At 41.8% G+C, this 21129-nt stretch overlaps 1 protein-coding gene across 1 annotated transcript in view; it reads left to right on the top strand.

Moving 5' to 3' along the window:
- The window catches only part of HMCN1 (hemicentin 1), a 209226-nt gene that overhangs the window by 158533 nt on the left and 29564 nt on the right, over positions 1 to 21129 (top strand). Inside the window, exons 66-83 of the mRNA XM_026854028.1 lie at positions 983 to 1166; positions 1333 to 1430; positions 1825 to 2103; positions 2699 to 2889; positions 3974 to 4055; positions 4789 to 4925; positions 14072 to 14213; positions 15249 to 15393; positions 16124 to 16251; positions 16644 to 16800; positions 16971 to 17092; positions 17287 to 17451; positions 17658 to 17765; positions 18267 to 18404; positions 18948 to 19082; positions 19340 to 19609; positions 19958 to 20148; positions 20516 to 20729. Coding sequence (XP_026709829.1) covers positions 983 to 1166; positions 1333 to 1430; positions 1825 to 2103; positions 2699 to 2889; positions 3974 to 4055; positions 4789 to 4925; positions 14072 to 14213; positions 15249 to 15393; positions 16124 to 16251; positions 16644 to 16800; positions 16971 to 17092; positions 17287 to 17451; positions 17658 to 17765; positions 18267 to 18404; positions 18948 to 19082; positions 19340 to 19609; positions 19958 to 20148; positions 20516 to 20729 — 2886 coding nt within the window. The remainder of the gene's footprint in view (positions 1 to 982; positions 1167 to 1332; positions 1431 to 1824; positions 2104 to 2698; positions 2890 to 3973; positions 4056 to 4788; positions 4926 to 14071; positions 14214 to 15248; positions 15394 to 16123; positions 16252 to 16643; positions 16801 to 16970; positions 17093 to 17286; positions 17452 to 17657; positions 17766 to 18266; positions 18405 to 18947; positions 19083 to 19339; positions 19610 to 19957; positions 20149 to 20515; positions 20730 to 21129) is intronic.

Raw genomic sequence — 21129 nt, 5'->3', positions numbered from 1 at the left:
AGCAGTGTAGAGTGGACATTTTAATTTGTGAAAAATGTGTACAATCGCTAGTGTGAAAGAGTGAAGAGTTCTGCATAGGCAATGTTTCACAGAGTTGCATCTGTCCCAGTTATACAGAGACTCAGAATCAATTGGAACATGAGCATGAGCAGAGTAGTAAGAGATACACTTTGACGTAACTGAATGACCACATCATATCTTCTTAGGACAGAATGGCACTACACAACAGTGGAGGCTTTTTTGGTCTGTTTGTACTGGTTGAGGTTCAAGCAATTAACCAACTTAAATGATCTTACCTATTCAAGTGCCATGATGTGTGATGGAATCTTAAGTCAGTCAGAGCTTGGAGCTGCATGTGGCTGGCCTTCTTTATATAGCAAGTCCCCTCTTGCCCCCAAGACCAAGACTTTCAAACTACCATATAAAACCAAAAAAACCCAAAACCCAGTTCTGTTAGAATAGTCAGCCAGAGTATTTAACCAGGCATTTTGAATTTTTCTCTACTTAAAAATAAAGTCAACATATATTTCTAGAAGTTAATAAAATAACATTCCTCCTGCATGATTCTAACATTCATTTTAATTAAGATTTATTTAAGTAGGTAAGTTTGAGTGGCATCAAACTGTGGCCCTTAAGTGGTTCAGCCCATCCCCTCTAAGGGTTGACCTCTTGCTTCTTCCTGCCTTCTCATTCTCTCCTTGTGATCTTCAGGCTCTGAGCTCCCTTTTGTTTGCCACAGTCTGACAAATCAAAGAGATAATTCTGCTATCATTCTAAAGTGCATCTGATTTTGAATATGTAAGTGGGTAATTTATTAGTTCTCAATATTATTATTATAGAATTTTATCTTTTAAAAAATAGGGATGTTCTTATCGAATTGCCTGTGGGGCATTAGGTGCAGGATTTCCTGCAAGATAACACATGTAGAATGATTTTAAGAGCCAGTTTTAATATCTTCCTTTTCAACATTTACAAAATGTAGTTCCTCCAACAATAACCAATAATAAAGATGAACCAGACAACCTCACTGCCCTTTTGGACACATCCCTAAATATTGAATGTACTGCTATTGGAACACCACCACCACAGATAAACTGGCTGAAGAATGGCCTTCCTCTGTCTGTCTCCTCCCAAATCAGGTTGCTGTCAGCTGGGCAAATTCTCAGGTTGGTTTTCATCTATTTTAACTAGCTGAATTTTCTGCTCTCTTTTGCTATATCAGCATAATTCTGCTGATATTTTTGGAAGCAAGAGCAAAATTTGATCCAAACTATGCCATAATAAAGATAACTTATTCCATTTACATCTTGCTTAAAATTATTTTCTCTTTAGACTTGCTCGAGTGCAGATAACTGATACTGGTGTGTACACTTGTGTAGCATCTAACAGGGCTGGAGTGGACAACAAACACTACAACCTTCAAGTTTTTGGTGAGTTTCTCTGAAACGCTTTATGTAAAGAATCTTATTTCTTGATTTCTTAAACCTAATATTCAGTTTTCTTTCTCACCAATACAAAGTTGCAGACAACCACAAGTATATCTTACATAGGTAATCATCAGGGAAACATTAACTTTTCAATTGTTTTTGTAATAGGAGGATGTTTGAACCCTAAAAGAATCCTTACTTGAATTGGCACCCATAATGTGTCACAGGTTTTTTAGGAAGAATAAAAAAGTATAATTTCGAAGTGTATAACTTTTTAACATGTGCTAAACATGAATGTAAGTGGGGAAATGCAAAAAGGTAGCTGCGTTCCAATTTTATATTCAGAATTAACACCTGGCTTGTACTCTGTGTGAATCAGATCTTTGTTTCTCGGCAGTACCACCAAGCTTGGATAATGCAGGAGGGACAGAAGATGTGACTGTAGTCAAAGACAGTTCAGCTTTAATGAAGTGTCTTGCTGATGGCACTCCTGTCCCCACTCTGTCCTGGTTTAAAAACGGACATCCTTTAAGCCTCAGAGCTCACCTGACGTCAAGTAACCAAGGAATGGTCCTTCATTTAGTAAAAGCAGAGATTGGTGACACAGGCAAATACACTTGTGTAGCATCCAGTGAAGCTGGAGATACCAGCAAGCACTTCTCCCTAACAGTGCTGGGTAAGTGGCAGCCTGTGAGAGTAACAAAATGCAAGCTATAAATGAGTATCTACTCAGGACAGCAATTGGAAAAATCTCTACGGATAGGGAGTATTTTTAAGAAATATTTACTGTGATAAATAAGAGAAATAAGGAAATGGAAGATACCTGAAGATGTGTGAATGTGTAATATAGCATATACTTTTACCAACATTTCACAAGTACTGAAATATGCTATAATTAATAGTAAATTTACAATGTAATTTGGTTTAAATGAATAACTTTGGTTAGTAGAAATCGAGCTTGCCAGTATGATAGCACAGCTGAAGGCGTAGCTGGAGGTACAACAGCTAAAGGGTTAATAAATATATTTATTGTTATTATATGTTGTATTTGGGATTATGAAAACATTTTCTAACTAATAATTCCAACTCATAAAACATGCAAATTAATAGACAGAGTCAGATGACAATAATGTGAGATACTCAGTGAGTTCATGACACACGCAGAGATAATTCTAATGTAGACTAATTCTACAAACTAACTCCAAAGCTGTGTATCATGTTTTACATGCTTTTTGAGTCAATAAAAAACTTGAATGTTTTTCCTCCCACAGAGCCACCTCACATCAATGGTTCAGATGAACCAGAAGAGCTCTCTGTCATAGTTAACAATCCTCTTGAACTTCTCTGCATCTCTTCGGGCATTCCAGTCCCCAAAATCTCATGGATGAAGGATGGGCGCCCACTTCTGCAGAATGATAATGTTCATGCCTTAAGAGAAGTCCTTCGAATAACCAGTGCTCAGGTAAAGTATTTGTTTCAAAACAGGCTCAGTTTTGCAAACCCTGGAGGAGTGCACAGAACTGCCTGCTATTAGGACCATCTGAAGAGATGTCCTAAAAAGTCTGTATAAAATCATCCACCTGCATTTGCAGTCAGATAACATGTTTTTCAAACTTTGCCTTGGAGTTTCCCATACAAAACAAGCAGTAGTATTATGGGTTGAGAGTGCCCAAGTGCTTCTGCCTCTTCTGAGCATTATTACTTCAAGTTCATTTCAGGGTTCCATAATTATTTTTTTTTTTTATTGGTGCTTCTCGTTACAAAGCAGAACAATCAGTGCTAGGGACTCACTTTTTCTGGGGTTATTTCTGGTTTTAGTCTGTGTCTAATCAGTTCTTGTTCATTTCCTACCTATTTGACTCTTGTTACTATCTCTTGCTTTTCTTTTGTGTTTTATAGTTCCTCCTCAGGCTTTCTTCTCTTTCCATTAACTCAGCTTTTTCCTAATATCCATTTCCTTCTCACATGTGTAAGTCAGGTTACAGACAAAAGCTGCACTTGCAGTCGTCTCTGTGCAAGTTAAGAACAATTAAATAAAGACAATGGAAAGACTTTCAGACTAATTCAGACAACAAAAGAATCCATGGAAGAATAACCTTTAACTGCACCAATAAATTGGGGCTGTATTCATCTGCAATGAAGAGTTTAAAGTAAAAAGAAAGCATTAAAGTATTGATGAGTATGTGTGCACAAAAAAATTTCCTTAGTACCCCAAACTGACCTTTGCTTAGATGGATACCTATAGCCAGTTTCATCTTTATTGATTACCTGTTGCAAAAAACATCACAAAGAGAAGGGTTCTTGCTGGAGACATGTTATCCAGGGAGATTTTCTGGGGTCCTGCAACTCCTAAGCCATGTCGGTGTAATCCCACTATAGTAAAACAAAGTTTTCAAGAACTTCATTAATTTCAGGTGTTCTTTATCTATGGTGTTCGTGTTCAGGTGTTGCCTGCTATATGTTGTTGCCCATGTTTGTATTTCACAGTTTTTCTGAATTGTTCCCATATTCTGAGGTTTCTGCTGAAGTTGTTCATGTGTTTCTAGGTGGAGGACACAGGAAGATACACGTGTTTGGCATCTAGCCCAGCTGGAGATGATGATAAGGAATATTTAGTAAGAGTGAATGGTAAGTTTAGGAAAAAAAATCATTTCTTCAAAGCGTAAACTAAGGTACGTATCAGTATCTCATTTGACAAGTTGCATATTACTAAAGAAGAAATATTATATGTTTTGATAAAGTAATATTACACCATATGATCATCTTTAACTGAATAACCTGAATAAGGGTAACTTTTCTGACATGATACACGATTAATAGGAAAGTTCCACTGTTAGAACTGATCTGTTATAATTCCAAGTCTTATGTTTTGAATACCTAGGAAGTTTATAAATATCAGTATTCAGTTGGATTGACTTTGTGCTGACTGAATATCTATAATCATCTTAGTTTTTCAGTAGAAGAAATGTATTTAGAAATGAATACATAAAATATAATGACAGTGAAGGAAGTATAAATGGGACTTCTGCAGTTCTACAATATGCCTCAAGTTTCTTCTTGAATATTATAGCTCCCATGTTTATTGATTAATAGTTTATGGAATTTCGGTGATGTCTGCTCCATTTTGCTTAAATGCTGATACTCTCACTGAGAATGGACTTTAATTTCTGTCACAGTAGTTTTCAGTGTGTGACTTAAGAAATGTGATCTATTTAACACAGGTATTAAAAAGTAGAACTAATTAATGATATGTAGCTTTGCATTTATTTAAACTTAAGAAATAAATCAGAAATTTTCAATGAATAATTTTAATGGTAGCTCATATGTGTGGTGTCTTTTTTTTCTTTATTTTTTATAACAGTTCCTCCTAACATTGCTGGTACCAGTGGTCCACAGGACCTCACCGTACTGAAGAACAGACAAGTCATACTGGAATGCAAGTCAGATGCTGTGCCACCTCCAACAATCTCATGGCTTAAAAATGGAGAACTTCTAGAGGTATAGAGGTTACATTATTAGTACTAGTCTTTTGCTCCCTTTATTTTTTACACACAGTGCTTGAGGTTTCTTATTCTGTTCACTTGCCCCTTCAGTGCAGAACAAATTATGGTGCCTTGAATTCAAGAGAAGCTGAGTAGCCCCAGTACAAATACAGCTAGTCCTAAATGAGTGCCTGAAGCTAGCAAGCACGCGAAGTGGCCATCCCACTGTTACTTGTTCTTTTTTCCTTTAGGGGGATCCCTTGCTCCTCCTGGATCCTCTGAACAATGCTAGAAGCCTTTGGTATACTCCTGAATGGCTTCCCAGGAAAGGTAGCTGAGAAAAGACTACACTATATATTTCCTTTGGGTATATTATGCATCCTCATATTTTAGTAGCATTTAGAAAGGAATTTAAATTCTTTACATTGGAAAAGAAAACGGTTTGCTAATCACCATAGTTTTGTATCAAATGCATCTTTTCCACTCAGAATTCCATGTAGCGTCATGTTTAGGCATGAAGTCTTTGCTGGTTGAGAGACAATTGGCAAGATGAACATGGTTTATACAGAAAGGATTTTTTACTTCCCATCCTCTTCCTTGGGTTCACTCAGAAATCAGGTACTTTCCAATTGAACAATTTAAGTTCAGTTGATAATTGAACTTAATTAATTGGTCACTTTCCCTCAATTGATCTTTATTCATTAATAAAAAGGGAATTAATTCAGCTTACAAATTGTGTCTTCCTTAACTGTAGTCCACCAGTAGTCTTCACCCAAAGTTCTGTTTATTTGCATTCACACTGACAACTGTCCTGGTTGAGCTAGGATAGGGTTAAGATTCCCCAGCAGAGAGAGAGGGGGAAGGGATCTCCAGCTGGGTTATTCATACCATGCTGATGTCAGGTCCAGGCAGGAACTTTTTTTTCCTTTCTCTTTGGTGGTCTTGGTGGCGGGGAGCTGTTCTGTGACCATTTGCGGTATTTCTCTGCATATCTTTTGTCTTGTTCACTGTTATTGCTGTTTATTGTTGTTATAATTGCCACTGTTGTTTTTCAGATTGTTCATCACACTGCTGTATTAAATTTCTTCTTATTTTAACCCTGGGGTTTGTGCCCAACTTCCAGCCCGACCAGCTGAGGGTGGGGGAGGGGCAATGGCAATGTGCTCTCTGGTCCCGGCAGGGCTTAAACCAACACAGCCTTAATTGGCGCACCAACGTGGGGCACAAGAGGGCTGAAATAAGAATAAAAAGGGACAGACCCTGACCAGAGTATGATAGAGCAATCTGTTGGGTATAATTTTTCTGTTTGTATTTATTTGATAAGAAAATGTTTGCAATGCTAGCCCATGTGCTTGTGTGGTGGGGCTGGATTACCCCTTATATCCAGTGTATGATCCCAGTGGTGGCGTTTGTTATCGGTGGAAAATATATAAAGGGTCTTATGTTGTTATACGGGCTATTGAACACTTATGCTGCCTTTGTATTGCTGGAGGGGGGTGGGGGGGTGGGCCAGTACCTGTTTGCTGTTTGGGCTTTTGTGAGGGGTCTCACCCCCTCTATGGGTGAGCCAGGGGAAGAGATCCTCTCGGCTTTGGGGAGTTTTAACAATTCATGGAGCCTGCAGGCCAGTGTGATTGTGGCACAATGCTTTCTGAATGCCTGCCTGATTTCGGTTTTGGCCATGTGGTATTTCTCTAACAATAGCAGTGCCCAGAAACCTGCCCCGCGGTCAGGTAATAGTGAGTGGCAAGGGCTGTGGGAAAAGATGGGCAAAGGCCTGAGTCGGTGGGCACCTCCAATGCTTTGGAATTTCACTCCTGAGCAAATGCAGAGCCCTGTAAAGCTGATGGAGTGCTTAGAAAGGGTATGTTACCAATCTGGCAAAACCCAGGAGACACAAATCGCTGCAATGTGTTGGGGACTTGCCCATGCCTACCGTGTCCTCTTTAACACCACCCACTGCCCTCAAGGGGAAGAAAAGGCTACAGAACCTGAAACAGCATCTGAACCGGGGGGATAGGCAGAGCTAGTCTCAGTTGCCTCCACCAGCACAGCGACTGAGCCAGAGAGCCAGCCAGTGCCAGTGTCAGTCACCCCGATACAGAAAACAAAATATACCAGAAAGTCTGTTCGCAGAGTGAGAGATGAGGATGAGCCAGGCCCATCAGGGGAACAGGAGGAAGGGCCAGAGGTGATCGTCCGATCTCTGTCCCCGACTGAGTTGCGAGATATGTGGAGAGGTTTTGGCCGCCTGGGAGGTGAGCAGATTTGCACCTGGCTGCTCCGATGCTGGGACAATGGAGCCAGTGCTTTTGAGATGGAGGGGAGAGAGGCCAAGCAGCTGGGATCTTTGGCCAAGGATGCTGGCATTGATAGGGAAATAGGGAAACAGTCTCAAACCCTCAGCCTTTGGAAGCGACTCCTGCTCAGTGTAAGGGAGAGGCACCCCTACTAGGATGATATCCGATGTCAGCTAAGCAAATGGACCATCATTGAGAAAGGCATCCAGAACCTCAGGGAACTGGCTGTGTTTGAGATGATCTATGGTGATCTGAATAATGAACAGTCACCCATGGACCCAGATCAGGCCCCTTGCACACACCTGATGTGGAGAAAGTTCCTGAAGAGCGTACCAGAAGCACACTCGAAAGCACTGGCAATAGCGTCCTGGTGGACAGACACCCACACTCTAACAGTGGATGGAGTGGTTGGCAAGCTCCGGCAATATGAGGGAAATCTTCCTTCATCTCAGCATTCCTGGGTCTCAGCTGTGGAGGAACTGTTTCAGAGGATCAAAAAAATGGAAGAGGACATGTTTTATGTTCAACCTGCACAGGCTAATGTCTCAGCCATTAGAAGTAAATGTTTCCCCACCCAAGAGAAAGGCAGCAGAAGGTACACACCACGAGGCACCCTGTGGTTTTTCCTCCATGACCATGGAGAAAACATGAGGAGGTGGAATGGACAGCCCACTGCTGCACTAGCTGCACGAGTAGAGCAGCTGAAAGGGAAGACCATCACAAAAGGGGAGTCCTCGAAGAGGAGCGCAGCTCCATTGTCCAGTCAGAAATGCCCCAGACAGAATAGAATGGTGAACGTTATGTCTGACCCTCTTGAGGGGACCAGTGAATCATTCTTGTAAGAAGTGAGTGGTGCTGAGCAGGATTAGAGGGGCCCTGCCTCCAGCCAGATGGAGGAAAGGGATAATCAGATTTACTGGACAGTGTGGATCCGATGGCCTGGCACATCAGACCCACAAGAATATAAGGCTTTGATGGACACTGGTGCACAGTGCACCCTGATGCCATTGAGCTACAGTGGGGTTGAATCCATTTGCATCTTGGAGTGACAGGGGCATCCCAACAGCTGACCCTATTGGAAGCTGAAGTGAGCCTGACTGGGAAGTACTGGCATAAGCACCCCATTGTGACTGGCCCAGATGCCCCGTGCACCCTGGGCGTAGACTATCTCAGGAGAGGGTACTTCAAAGACCCAAAAGGGTACCGGTGGGCTTTTGGTGTAGCTGCCCTGGAGGAGGTTGAACAGTTGTCCACCTTACCCGGCCTCTCAGAGGATCCCTGAGTGGTGGGGCGGCTTAAGGTTGAGGAGCAGCGAGTGCCGATTGCTACCAGGACAGTACACCAGCGGCAGTACCGCACCAACTGAGATTCCCTGGTCCCCATCCATCAGCTGATCCATCAACTAGAAAGCCAGAAGGTGATCAGCAAAACTCACTCACCCTTCAACAGCCCTGTATGGCCAGTGAGAAAGCCTAATGGCCAATGGAGGCTAACTGTGAACTACTGTGGCCTGAATGAAGTTACACCAGCAATGAGTGCCGCAGTGCCAGACATGCTAGAGCTCCAGTATGAACTGGAGTCGAAGGCAGCCAAATGATACGCCACGATTGACATTGCTAACGCGTTCTTCTCCATTCCGATAGTGCCAGAGTGCAGGCCACAGTTTGTGTTCACTTGGAGAGGCATCCAGTACACCTGGAATTGATTGCCCCAGGGGTGGAACCACAGCTCCACCATTTGCCATGGACTGGTCCATACTGCACTGGAGAAAGGTGGGGCTCCAGAACACCTGCAGTATATTGATGACATCATTGTATGGGGGAACACAGCCGAGGAGGTCTTTGAAAAAGGAAAGAAGATAATTGAAATCCTCCTGAAGGCCGACTTTGCCATTAAGCAAAAGAAAGTTAAGGGGCCTGCAAGGGAAATTCAATTCCTAGGAATAAAATGGCAAGATGGGCGTCGCCACATCCTGATGGAGGTGATAAACAAGATAACAGCCATGGCCCCACCAACCTCTAAAAAGGAGACTCACTCTTTCCTGGGCGCTGTGGGGTTCTGGAGGATGCACATCCCGAACTACAGCCTGATTGTGAGCCCTCTCTACTGTGTAACCTGTAAGAAGAAAGATTTTGAATGGGGCCCTGAGCAACAACAATCCTTTGAACAAATTAAATGGGAGATTGCCCAAGCAGTAGCCCTTGGGCCAGTCCGGGAAGGGCAGGAGGTTAAGAACATGCTCTACACTGCGGCTGGGGAGAATGGCCCTACCTGGAGCCTCTGGCAGAGAGCATCTGGGGAGACCCAAGGCTGACCTCTAGGCTTTTGGAGCCGGGGATACAAAGGCTCTGAAGCTATTTATACACCAACTGAGAAGGAGATACTGGCAGCGTATGAAGGAGTTCGGGCTGCCTCAGAAGTGGTCGGCACTGAAACACAGATCCTCCTGGCACCTCGACTGCCGGTGCTGGGGTGGATGTTCAAAGGGAAGGCTTCCTCCACATATCATGCAGCAGATGCCACGTGGAGTAAATGGGCTGCATTGATAACACAACAGGCTTGAATAGGGAACCCCAGCTGCCCAGGGATACTAGAGGTGATTACGAACTGGCCAGAGAGCAAAGATTCCGGGATGTCACCAGAACAGGAGGTGACACGTGCTAAGGAGGCCCCACCATATAACGAGCTGCTGGATGAGGAGAAGCGATATGCCCTGTTCACTGATAGGTCTTGTCACACTGTGGGAAAACATCGACGATGGAAGGCTGCTGTGTGGAGTCCCACACGACGGGTCACTGAAGCTGCTGAGGGACAGGGTGAACCGAGCCAGTTCGCAGAGGTGAAAGCCGTCCAGCTTGCTTTGGATATTGCTGAGCGGGAGAAGTGGATGAGGCTCTACCTCTACACCAACTCGTGGGTGGTGGCAATAGCCTGTGGAAATGGCTGCAGCAGTGGAAGCAGAACAACAGGCAACGTAAGGGTAAAACCTTCTGGGCTGCTGAAGTATGGCAGGACATTGCAGCCCGTGTGGAAAATCTCGTTGTGAAGGTGTGCCATGTGGATGCCCATGTACCCAAGAGTCGGGCCACTGATGAACATCGACACAACCAGCAGGCAGACCAAGCTGCTAAGATTAGAGTGGCTCAGGTGGACTTGGACTGGCAGCGCAAAGGTGAACTGTTCATAGCCCAGTGGGCCCACGAGACCTCGGGCCACCAAGGTGAAGATGCAACATACAGGTGGGCTCGAGATCGAGGGGTGGACCTCACTATTGACACCATTGCAGAGATCATCCACGGATGTGAGATGTGTGCTACAATCAAATATGCCAAGCGGGTGAAGCCCCAGCGAAATGGAGAGCGATGGCTGAAATACAGATATGGAGAGGCCTGGCAGATCGACTACATCACACTGCCACAGACCCACCACAGGAAGCACCACGTGCTCACAATGGTGGAAGTAACCACTGGGTGGCTGGAAACTTACCCAGCGCCCCAGGCCACCGCCCGAAACACCATCCTGGGCCTCGAGACCCAAGTCCTGTGGCGACACGGCACCCCAGAGAGAATTGAGTCAGACAATGGGACTCACTTCTGAAACAACCTCCTAAATGCTTGGGCAGAAGAATATGGCATCGAGTGGGTCTACCATATACCCTACCACTCACCAGCCTCTGGGAAGATCAAGCGCTACAATGGACTGTTAAAAACCACATTGAAAGCACTGGGAGGTGGCACCTTCAGCAACTGGGACATGCATCTAGCAAAGGCCACCTGGATCGTCAACACAAGAGGATCTGCTAGTCGAGCTGGCCCAGCTCAGTCAAAACCTCCACGTGCTGTCGATGGGGATAAAGTCCCTGTGGTGCGCATGAGGAATATATTGGGAAAAATGGTCTGGTTTAGTCCTGCACCAGGCAAAGGTAAAGGCAAACCCATCCACGGGATTGCTTTTGCCCAAGGACCTGGGTGTACCTGGTGGGTGATGCAGGACGATGGAGAGGTCCGATGCATACCACAGGGGGACTTGATTCTTGGTGAGAACATGCCGTGAATTATGCTGTGCCTTTGTAAATTGTTGCTTTGTTATTGCTAACTGCTAAATGGCAGCTGAACTTGATGCAGATGGTATAGAATAAAGGGGTGGATTATGTCCTGGTTCAGCTAGGATAGGGTTAAGTTTCCCTAGCAGAGAGAGAGGGGGAAGGAATCTCCAGCTGGGTTATTCATGGTCAGGTCCAGGCGGGAACTTTTTTTTCCTTTCTCTTTGGTGGTCTTGGTGGCTCTTTCATGACCATTTGCGGTATTTCTCTTGTATATCTTTTGTCTTGATCACTGTTATTGCTGTTTATTGTTGTTATCATTGCCACTGTTGTTCAGATTGTTTATCACACTGTTGTATTAAATTTCTTCTTATTTTAACCCGGGGTTTGTGCCCAACTTCCAGCCCGACCGGCTGAGGGTGGGGGAGGGGCAACAGCAGTGTGCTCTCCAGTCCTGGCAGGGGTTAAACCAACACACATGCCATTCCTCAGACTCTTTCTTGATTGTAATTTTGGAAGAATTAAATATTAGAGGAAGAAGTGTGAATATGGTTGGTGATTATGCCTCACTGAGTGCTGTTAGGGAATATTATGTTGAATATATCACAAGAACTAGCTGGAAACATGTTTAACAGAAACACTCTTCTTCTGAATGGTTAATTCTTTAATTGGGTAGTGGTTTGGGGTTTTTTGTTTGGTTGGTTGGGTTTTTTTATGAAGGCAAGCTTGAACAAGGCTTGGAAGTTAAGTATGTGAATACTTTTTGCCTCAGTCTTCCTTGGAAAGCTTGTGTTTCAAAAGCAGTACTTAACCAAAATAAACCATGAAAAGAAGCCACTGTTAATGAATATTCATCAGGAAACAAGGCAGTAGAGGAACACTGTGATAGACATAGCTACCCAGCTGATAACCTGTGAATTAACTTCTGTAATATTAGTTCTCTTGCCTCGTGACTTCATGTCAGTATGTGAGGGCTGAGGCATCTTGTTTGTGCAGTATGATCAATCTCCTGCCTTTGATTTATAGTAGAGTAGGGAATTTCAATCTCTAGAGTTAACTCTCCTCCAGCACTAAATTTAGGTTATGAATTTAGTTCAGACATGGCACTCTTTAATTTGTCACATGTACTTTAGTGGCAGGCTTAGGTTTTTTCTGTTCCCTACTGTCCTTTTCATTCTTCAGGTTGGCTTATATAAATATATACTCCAGATATCAGGAAAACATTAGTTCCTCCTGAATGCCTGGTTCCTTTCTCAACCTCAAAGAAATGTAATAGCCTACTAATATCTAAGCAGCTGGAAAAGAGCTCTCCTTGGGTGTGGAAAGAAGGGTGCTCTGTGGTGTGTCATCCTCCTTACCCTGGATAAATTGAGGGTTCACAGTGACAAGAGAGGATTAGAGAAAGTCAGATTCTCAGTTTGTGGTGTTATATCAATTTAAATCATCACCGCTTTTTGCGAAACAGCCTTGCAGTGGAGGGTGTCATTCCTTCTGGTTTTGTTGTCTTCCACTGCACAGATTTTGAGGCCTACTCTAGACCTCTGTACACTTAATGGTGTAACTGTGCAGCTCCACTGGTTTTGGTAGCAGAAGTATAGAAAGAGCTAGCTTCTAGAAGCTTTAGAGTCTTTGCACTCTTCACTGATTTGGAAATGTATGTTGAGTGTTAAGAAACGAATTAGGAACATTTTGATGTAATCTGGTTTTACTTAAACATTAAAAGAATTGCTGAATTTATATTTTTTTAAAGATGGGTTTCCTGACATAACTTGAGTAGAGCGTAAGGATTAAATGATAGCTTCATTGCCTGTCCTTTGTCATTTACATGCTTCTATGTTTAGAAACTATAGCATAGGGTGTGTAGTTATACCAGTATCAGCAATACCACTTATTACACAAAATCTGACTGTAATCCACTCTGGTGATGAATCATTTCACCCATGAGGCTCCAGCAATACGGTTTATTCTGCATTGGTAGGCTTGCTGAGTTGGTGTAGTAGTATGAGATCAGTGTACCTAGGGTACTAGTGCAGGGGGGTGCATAACCAGAGCAGTTTCAGCTATCTGTTGTAGTTGCTATTCTCAGATCTTCTAACCAAAAGAGTAGATTGGAGTGCCAGCTTTATATTTCATCCAAAACATGGGTAGCACATACTGGAAGAGTTCGAGTTTGTGTTCTTTTTCTACTGTTTTTTATCCAGTCAAATTTTTGAACAGTTGTCATAGGTATTACTCTCAGTCATTCATGCAGATTGTGACCCAGAATATTTGTGGTAAAAAAGCTTTGACTTCAAATGTCTATCTAACAGGTGCTGTCGAGTCATTGTAGAGCTGAGAAGAGTGGTGTCCTCACATTCAGAAATGTTGGCTGGTGAACTTAGTGTAAGGCTAAGTTTATGCTGGCTCCCACCTGATCAAGACTGATGTTTGAATAACAGTGTAGAGAAACGTGTATTTCTCCTGCCTGTAGTGTGCATGGATTTAAAAAAAATGAAATTCATCATGTGCTATTAGCTACGCCTTTCCCTAAGAACTTCAAAATCCCTTTGGCTATATAATCCAAAAAAGCTGTCTTGGGCACAAGTTCCAGTGGGGATTTCAAGGGGGAACCATCAAGCAATGTTAATTTTTTTAACTTTGTTTACCCTGTTATCTTTCTTCATGGATGTTAATAAAGTTAAGCCAGCAATTAATTCAGTCCCCGGTTTATCTTTGGCCTTCTTTTCATGGCTTTTATTACTCTGCAACTAAAGAATGTTCTATCTTCATAAAGAGAACAATGGTAAGGTTAAATTTGTCAAACTCTTTCTTTTCCTTTAGGGAACTCCTCGAGTTCGAATCCTCTCTAATGGGCGATACCTGCAGATCAATAATGCTGACCTCAGTGATACAGCAAGCTATACATGTGTGGCAAGTAATATTGCAGGAAAAATGACCAGGGAGTTTGTGCTGACAGTACACGGTAAAATCATGGATCCAGTCTTGTGTATTTTGATCTTTGCATGGTATTTTTGCAGGTGTTGCAAATGACAAAAAATTGGTAGTGTCTTTCAAGCCTCTCAGGCTGTGTCTAAACTGTGAGGCCATGTGTATTACTTTGTGTGCCACCGTCTGGGACCACAGTTGTCCCCACATGGAAAGACCTGTGGGGGGCTCACCATGGTTCACTCTCCATCTGTCTGTGTTTCCAAATGCTGATGGAGGGTGCTGTGCATCTGGCCATCATCCTGATACGGAGTCAGGATAGAGCCAGAATCAACACCCAGATCCAGGACTGAGAAATGCTTTTGGACAAATTTAGATAAATTCTTAAAAGCATTCGACTGGCCCCTTGGGGAACTAGGTTTCATAGCTGGCTTGGCCACCAGTTTTGCAGGTTACTTGAAAACTGAGGCTGTTCCTCTATACCTGTAAGCAGGAGGTAGCAGGAAGATGGGGCTTGAAGGGCCCTATGCATCTTGATACTTATCCTTTACTACCATAGGCTTGAGTTTCATTTTAAACATATTTTTTTTCTCACCTCCAGTGTGATGAGAAACTCTTCTATTTTCATACTTGGGTGATAAGAAACTTTTTTCCAATTTCTGTTCTGTTCACAACCTAGTCATATGCACTGTGCTCCCCCAATGTCTGACCTCACTGGTCCAGTTAAAATTATTTTTTTCTCCTTAATTTGTAATTAGGAAGAAAGGATATCACCACAGCCTTATTTTGCTGAATTAAATATGCTGAACTCTTTTACTGTTTTAGCTATATGATAACCTTTGCAGTTACTTGCAAAGATGATCTTTACAGTGCATTTCAGAAAAGCTTTCTTTTTCATTCCCTACTGCATCGTGGCAATTATCACGCACTACACAAAACGGTAAGAAAGTTGTTTCTGTCTTTGCAGTGATCCCTGTACTTGTTACTGCGTCGTTTTCAGGTGTTTAGTTTTAATCATTGCAAAATAAAGGGGTTTTTTTCTTCATTTCATCGGCAATTTTCCCCTCCACAGTGGCTCCTACAATCCAGAGCAGTCCCCAGACTGCTGTGGTGCATATAAATGATTCTGCTGTTCTGGAGTGTGTTGCAGAAGGAGTACCAACCCCAAGAATTACATGGAGGAAAGATGGGGCTACTTTTACTGGAAACAATACAAGGTATTGTCCGGAAGTCAGCATAAATATTCTTCATTACTTTTTAAGAATGTTTTAATTACAGAAAGCTTAATTAGACCTCTGTGCAAAATCCTTTTATTGTTAAGAAGGACAAAGAACTTTTTTAACAACCAAATGTAATAGTAATTTTCTGATATTAAAGATTTTAATCAGTAAATGTGAAAGATTTTTATATTTTGTATATATGGAATTTTGGGATGAAGCCAAGCAATTTAATTCAGACTTGAGTATACTTTGTAGTTTCTAATATATAAAACTTTCTATATGTGTTCTAGTATCAACTTTTATTATAGGGAGTGATTTCTGTCTTCAAATTGTTATAAGGGGATGTAGTTTGGCATTTTCTAGAACTGAATAAATGCTAAAGAATTCAGTTATATTTCAGACAGAAAATAAAATGTATGAGCATTAATTAGGGGGTTTTTAAGGTTAAATGACAAACCATAAAAAAGAGCTTTTGGATATTTTCTGCAAATTCGTCATCATTTATGTGGAATCAATGTCATCTATATTTCCTAATTTCTCTGGATGTGGTGGGAAATAATGAAGTCAGAATAACTGCAATAAATGAGAAAACTCTCTGTGCCCGAAGACACCATATGTTTAGGCTATTTGTTTTATACCCTGAGTCATGTTTTCCTTATGCACTACCAGGATAGCCTATGGTTCTATTGATTGGGTAGTAGAAGAAAAATATATGGCTTTCTTTCAGATATTCCATGTTAGAGGATGGATCTCTACACATCCACTCAGCACATGTTACTGACACAGGAAGATATGTGTGTATGGCAATCAATACAGCTGGCACTGAACGCAAACGAATTGATCTGCAAGTTTTTGGTAAAATTTTGGGTTTTAGATAAATATATATGGTTTTACAAGTCTGAAGTCCAGTTACAACATTTTTCTTATTCTGTCACATCCAATTTTAAATTTAGCCCCTTTTTAGCTGCTCAGGGTTTTTTGTTTGGCTTTTTTTTTTTTTTTTAAAAAAAAAAAAAAAAGAAATACAAATAAAATGTTCATGAAAAAAAATATTCCTTGTGCACTGGAACTAAAAAGACTTGATGTATCCCATGCTACATGTTTAGTAAGTTTACTACTGTCAAGTTACTCTTTATAAAGTCAAGTAAATGTGTTCAGGCAGTGCAGTTCTATATATACAGGTATGAGAGGGTTGTGTGAGTATATGTATACAATTATTCTGACTAATACAGTTTTGTTGTCCTTAGTTCCTCCAACAATTGCTCCTGGACATACGAATATTACAGTTACTGTAAATGTGCAGACCACTTTGCCTTGTGAAACCTCTGGAATTCCCAAACCAGCAATTAGCTGGAAAAAGAATGGGCATCTGCTTAATGTTGACCAGAACCAAAATACATACAGGTGAAAGATGTTTTCTTTCCAGCGTGGGTTTAAAGTTTTCAGGGGTGATTTTGGCACATTAAAAATCCAGCCATGCTTAAATGTACTCTTGTATAACCAGCAAATGCAGTGGTCTGATTATCTGAGAAGTATTTCAATGGCTTTTACTTTCTTCTCTTTTCTTTGTTCAGACTTCTGTCTTCAGGATCCTTAGTAATCATTTCTCCCACTGTGGATGACACTGCTGTCTATGAGTGCTCTGTGTCAAATGATGCAGGACAAGATCAAAGAGCAGTTGAGCTCACTGTTCAAGGTAGAGGGGATATTGCTATTACATGTGCATGGAACCCAGAATTTTTTGGGGCATTCCAATGTTGAGATGTTTAGATCATTCTTTTATGATACTGATATACATAACTCTGGTATTCACAAGAAAGATAACTTATTTCCAATAATGCATAAAAATTAAAATGGGCAAGTAACCTTTATACTGATCTTCATTTTTAGTGCCCCCATCCATTGCAGATGAAGCCACAGACCTTTTGGTAACAAAGCTGTCTCCAGTAGTAATTTCCTGCACTGCATCAGGGGTTCCTGTCCCCTCAGTTCACTGGACTAAAAATGGCATAAAGTTGCTTCCCAGAGGAGATGGCTACAGAATTCTCTCTTCAGGTACTATGTGTGACTGGAGCTCAGCTGCAGAAAATCAGTGAAAGGGTGCAGTTGTGCACATTTAGAAATAATTAATTAAATAAATTCAAATAATCCCTCAAACAACCCCTCTCCAATTTCTTAGAATAAAAGTATAGACCTCTTAAGAGAGTTTTACTGCGAATACAGGTACTGCTGTATGTTGTAATGCGCTTTCTCTGCTGCAGGTGCTGTTGAAATACCTGCTGCTCAGCTAGTCCATGCGGGACGGTACACCTGTGTGGCCCGGAATGCAGCTGGCTCAGCTCACAGACACGTCACTCTTCACATTCAGGGTAGGATGGGAAGCAGAAGAGAAACTGCATTCTGTCAGTAAATGTTGCCCATTCAATACAGACGTATGGTTCAGAGTAGCAGTGAGGCCAGAATGGACCATCACAAGTAGTGTCTTGCTCAGCTGAATTATCTTGTGGGTGCACTGATTATTCACAAAGTCACTACTCTGCATGTTACAACTCTGTACCTTGCGTAGAGGCCCCCAGTCCATGCTGCTCTATTTTTTTTTGTAAGATTTTTGTTTCTTTGCTTTCAGTAAGTTAAAATGTATCTGTGATGGCAAATTGCAGGAAGTAAGGCCATATTCTATATCCATACTTGTGCTGAGCATGTCTTACATTTAAGTGCACTTCCACTGAGCTCTTCATAAGGATGGTGGAATACAGCCATTGCTAATTCAGCCTTCTCGGACTCTCACGTTATGCAATTTTAGTACCTTCTGTATTCTCTAGACTTGAAGGTTAAACCTATTGCATTTTACTTTTTACTTTGTTCAACAGAACCACCAGTTATACAAACTCAGCCAGGGGTGCTGGACGTCATTGTGAACAATCCCATTTCACTACCGTGTGAAGCGACAGGTACACCTCGACCCATAATAACATGGCAAAAGGAGGGCATCAATATAGACACAACAGGTATCTTCTTAAACCTTGTAACTCCAGCCTAGTTGCTATAACTCAGAAACTTATCGTTCCTTTCCTGAATGTTCAAACTTAGTGTCCTGTTTCAGCTAGGATAGAGTTAGGTTTCCCCAGCAGATAGAGAGGGGGAAGGGATCTCCAGCTGGGTTATTCATACCATGCTGGTGTCAGGTCCAGAGGTGGAACCTGTTTACCAGGCTCGGTGGCGGGAACCTTTTTTTCTAGCTGTATTTCTCTGTATATCCAGCTAGCTGTATTTCTCTGTATATCTTTTGTCTTGTTCACTGTTATTGCTGTTTATTGTTGTTATCATTGCTACTGTTGTTGTTCAGATTGTTCTATCACTCTCTTGTATTAAATTTCTTCTTATTTTAGCCTGGGTCTGTGTCTAACTTCCAGCCCAACCGGCCGCGGGTGGGGGAGGGGCAACGGCAACGTGCTCTCCGGTCCCGACAGGACTTAAACCTGCACACTTAGATATAATGAACCCATTCATTTAAAAACAAAAGTGTCATGCTTTGCCTATATTTGTTTTAGGCAACAGTTATATGGTTCTTCTGAGTGGCAGTTTACAGATTGCAAAATCAGCTGTTGAAGATGCTGGCACTTACATGTGTGTTGCTCAAAATCCAGCTGGCACTGCTGTGGGGAAGATCAAGCTGAAAGTTCAAGGTAAATCATCCTTTAAACTCTTGTGATTTATAAACAAGAAATTTGTGCACGCTTTCTGTTAGCCAAAATACAATTCTGAGCAATAGAAACAGATCTAATGCTTTCCTATCTGATGTGACACTGAGTAGATCCCAGGAGGTTTTGTTTGTCTAGTTTAGGATCAAAATATGCCTTTAGGATTATTTTCACCAGGAACTGAAGTGTTCCATGCTTCTTACAACATCTAATTCTTTTAAAAATTTTCTTAAAATTTTCAGTTCCTCCTGTTATCAAGTCCCACCTCAAGGAGTATGTTGTTCCTGTTGATCAGTCTGTCACTCTGCAGTGTGAGGCTGAAGGCTACCCTGGGCCAGAGATCAGTTGGCATAAGGATGGACAGCAGATAACGGAGTCCATTAGAAGAAGAATTCTTAGTACTGGTGCTCTGCAGATCGTGTTCGTGCAGCCTGGCGACTCTGGCCATTACACATGCATAGCGGCAAACCTGGCAGGGTCCAGCACTTCCAGAATGGAGCTGGCTGTGCACAGTAAGTGGGACTGTATGGGGACAATGTGCTTGATCACAGCGTGAACCTGTGGAGGGTAAGGAGCTAGGATGTAAGGGAGAAGTTCAGGAAAACTGTGCTACTTAAGTGAGTTTTATTGGGTTAGGTTCAAGCCAGTTGCTTGAATTTAGGAAGAACATTTCCTTAACTTGGTTTGTGCTATGTTATAAGTATTTCACACATTTCTCTGGCATGCTTAATGGTGGTCACTGATGCAGACAAGAAACGATACAGAAGATCCAGGCAATGGTTTTTCAGCCCAGTATTTGCTTTTACAGTAGTGCTTGGATAATACAGAGAGGTAAATCTTTTTAATAAACCTTCTCCCAGTTCCACCCAAGATTCGCAGTACGGAGGCGCAGTACACGGTCACGGAGGACTCCCAAGCTATTCTGTCCTGTCTGGCTGATGGGATTCCAACACCAACAATAAACTGGAAGAAGGACAATACACTGTTAACAGAGGTAGTAGGAAAGTACCGGGCTGTGCCAGATGGAGACCTCATTTTGGACAATGTTGTTGTAAGTTCCCTAAATCTAAGCAATGACTTGACAGGCTTGGCAGTAGTAAGACCTTGCTTCTCTTCATTTTCACCCGCTTCTGGATTAGCCATTGTTTTATTTTGTTTTCTTGTTCTTACTGTTCCAAAGTCTTTATAAGCATTTCTTTTCTACTAAGGATTAAAATCTGTGAAGAATTTGTAGTGATAAATTCTCAGGAAGGGCAAAAAGAAGTGTAGGTCACCTTTCAAATTTAGAGGAAGTGAAAGACTTCAAATGAGCATTTCTGCTGAATACTTGTTCCAAACCTTTTGAAATTCTCTTATCATTACAAGTGGTAGTGTTTTGTAGGATATATCACATACATCACCAACATGCTTTCTTCCAGCCTGAAGATTCTGGCAGTTACACCTGTGTGGCTAACAATGCTGCTGGAGAAGACACACACACTGTCACCCTGATAGTTCATGTACTTCCAGCTTTTACTGAACTGCCTGGAGATACAGCTTTGACTAAAGGAGAACAGCTCAGATTAACTTGCAAGGCAACTGGGATACCTGTACCCAAAATAACATGGACCTTTAACAATAACATCATTCCAGGTGGGTAACTTGGTTATGGTCTTACTTGGCCATTCCACTCTAGAGTTGTTTTACCCAACGAAGCATTGCAGTTAGGTTAGGATAAGGAAACAAGCTTCATAATCAGTGATTGTGCAAGGAATATCTTCAGTATTATGCAATCATATCATTAAATTGACTCTGAGACACAGCTGTAAGCATGATAATGAAGAAACTGTTCCTATTCTGTAGCCAATAATGTAACAATGAATGTAAAAACATTCAGTATCTGATGATGTTTACTCAGCATCCAACAACTAATGTTATTTTTCTTAAATATGAAGAAAACCTAAGCAGTTCATAGAATGCAGATGCGCAAAGCTCTAACAGGGTACAATTTAAGTCAATACATGCATGTGAGCAAATGTCATAGCAGTGAAAT

Source organism: Athene cunicularia (assembly GCF_003259725.1).
Source record: "Athene cunicularia isolate RWA chromosome 8 unlocalized genomic scaffold, athCun1 chr8_part1, whole genome shotgun sequence".
Lineage (NCBI taxonomy): Eukaryota > Metazoa > Chordata > Aves > Strigiformes > Strigidae > Athene > Athene cunicularia.
This window is presented reverse-complemented; position numbering and strand designations above follow the sequence as displayed.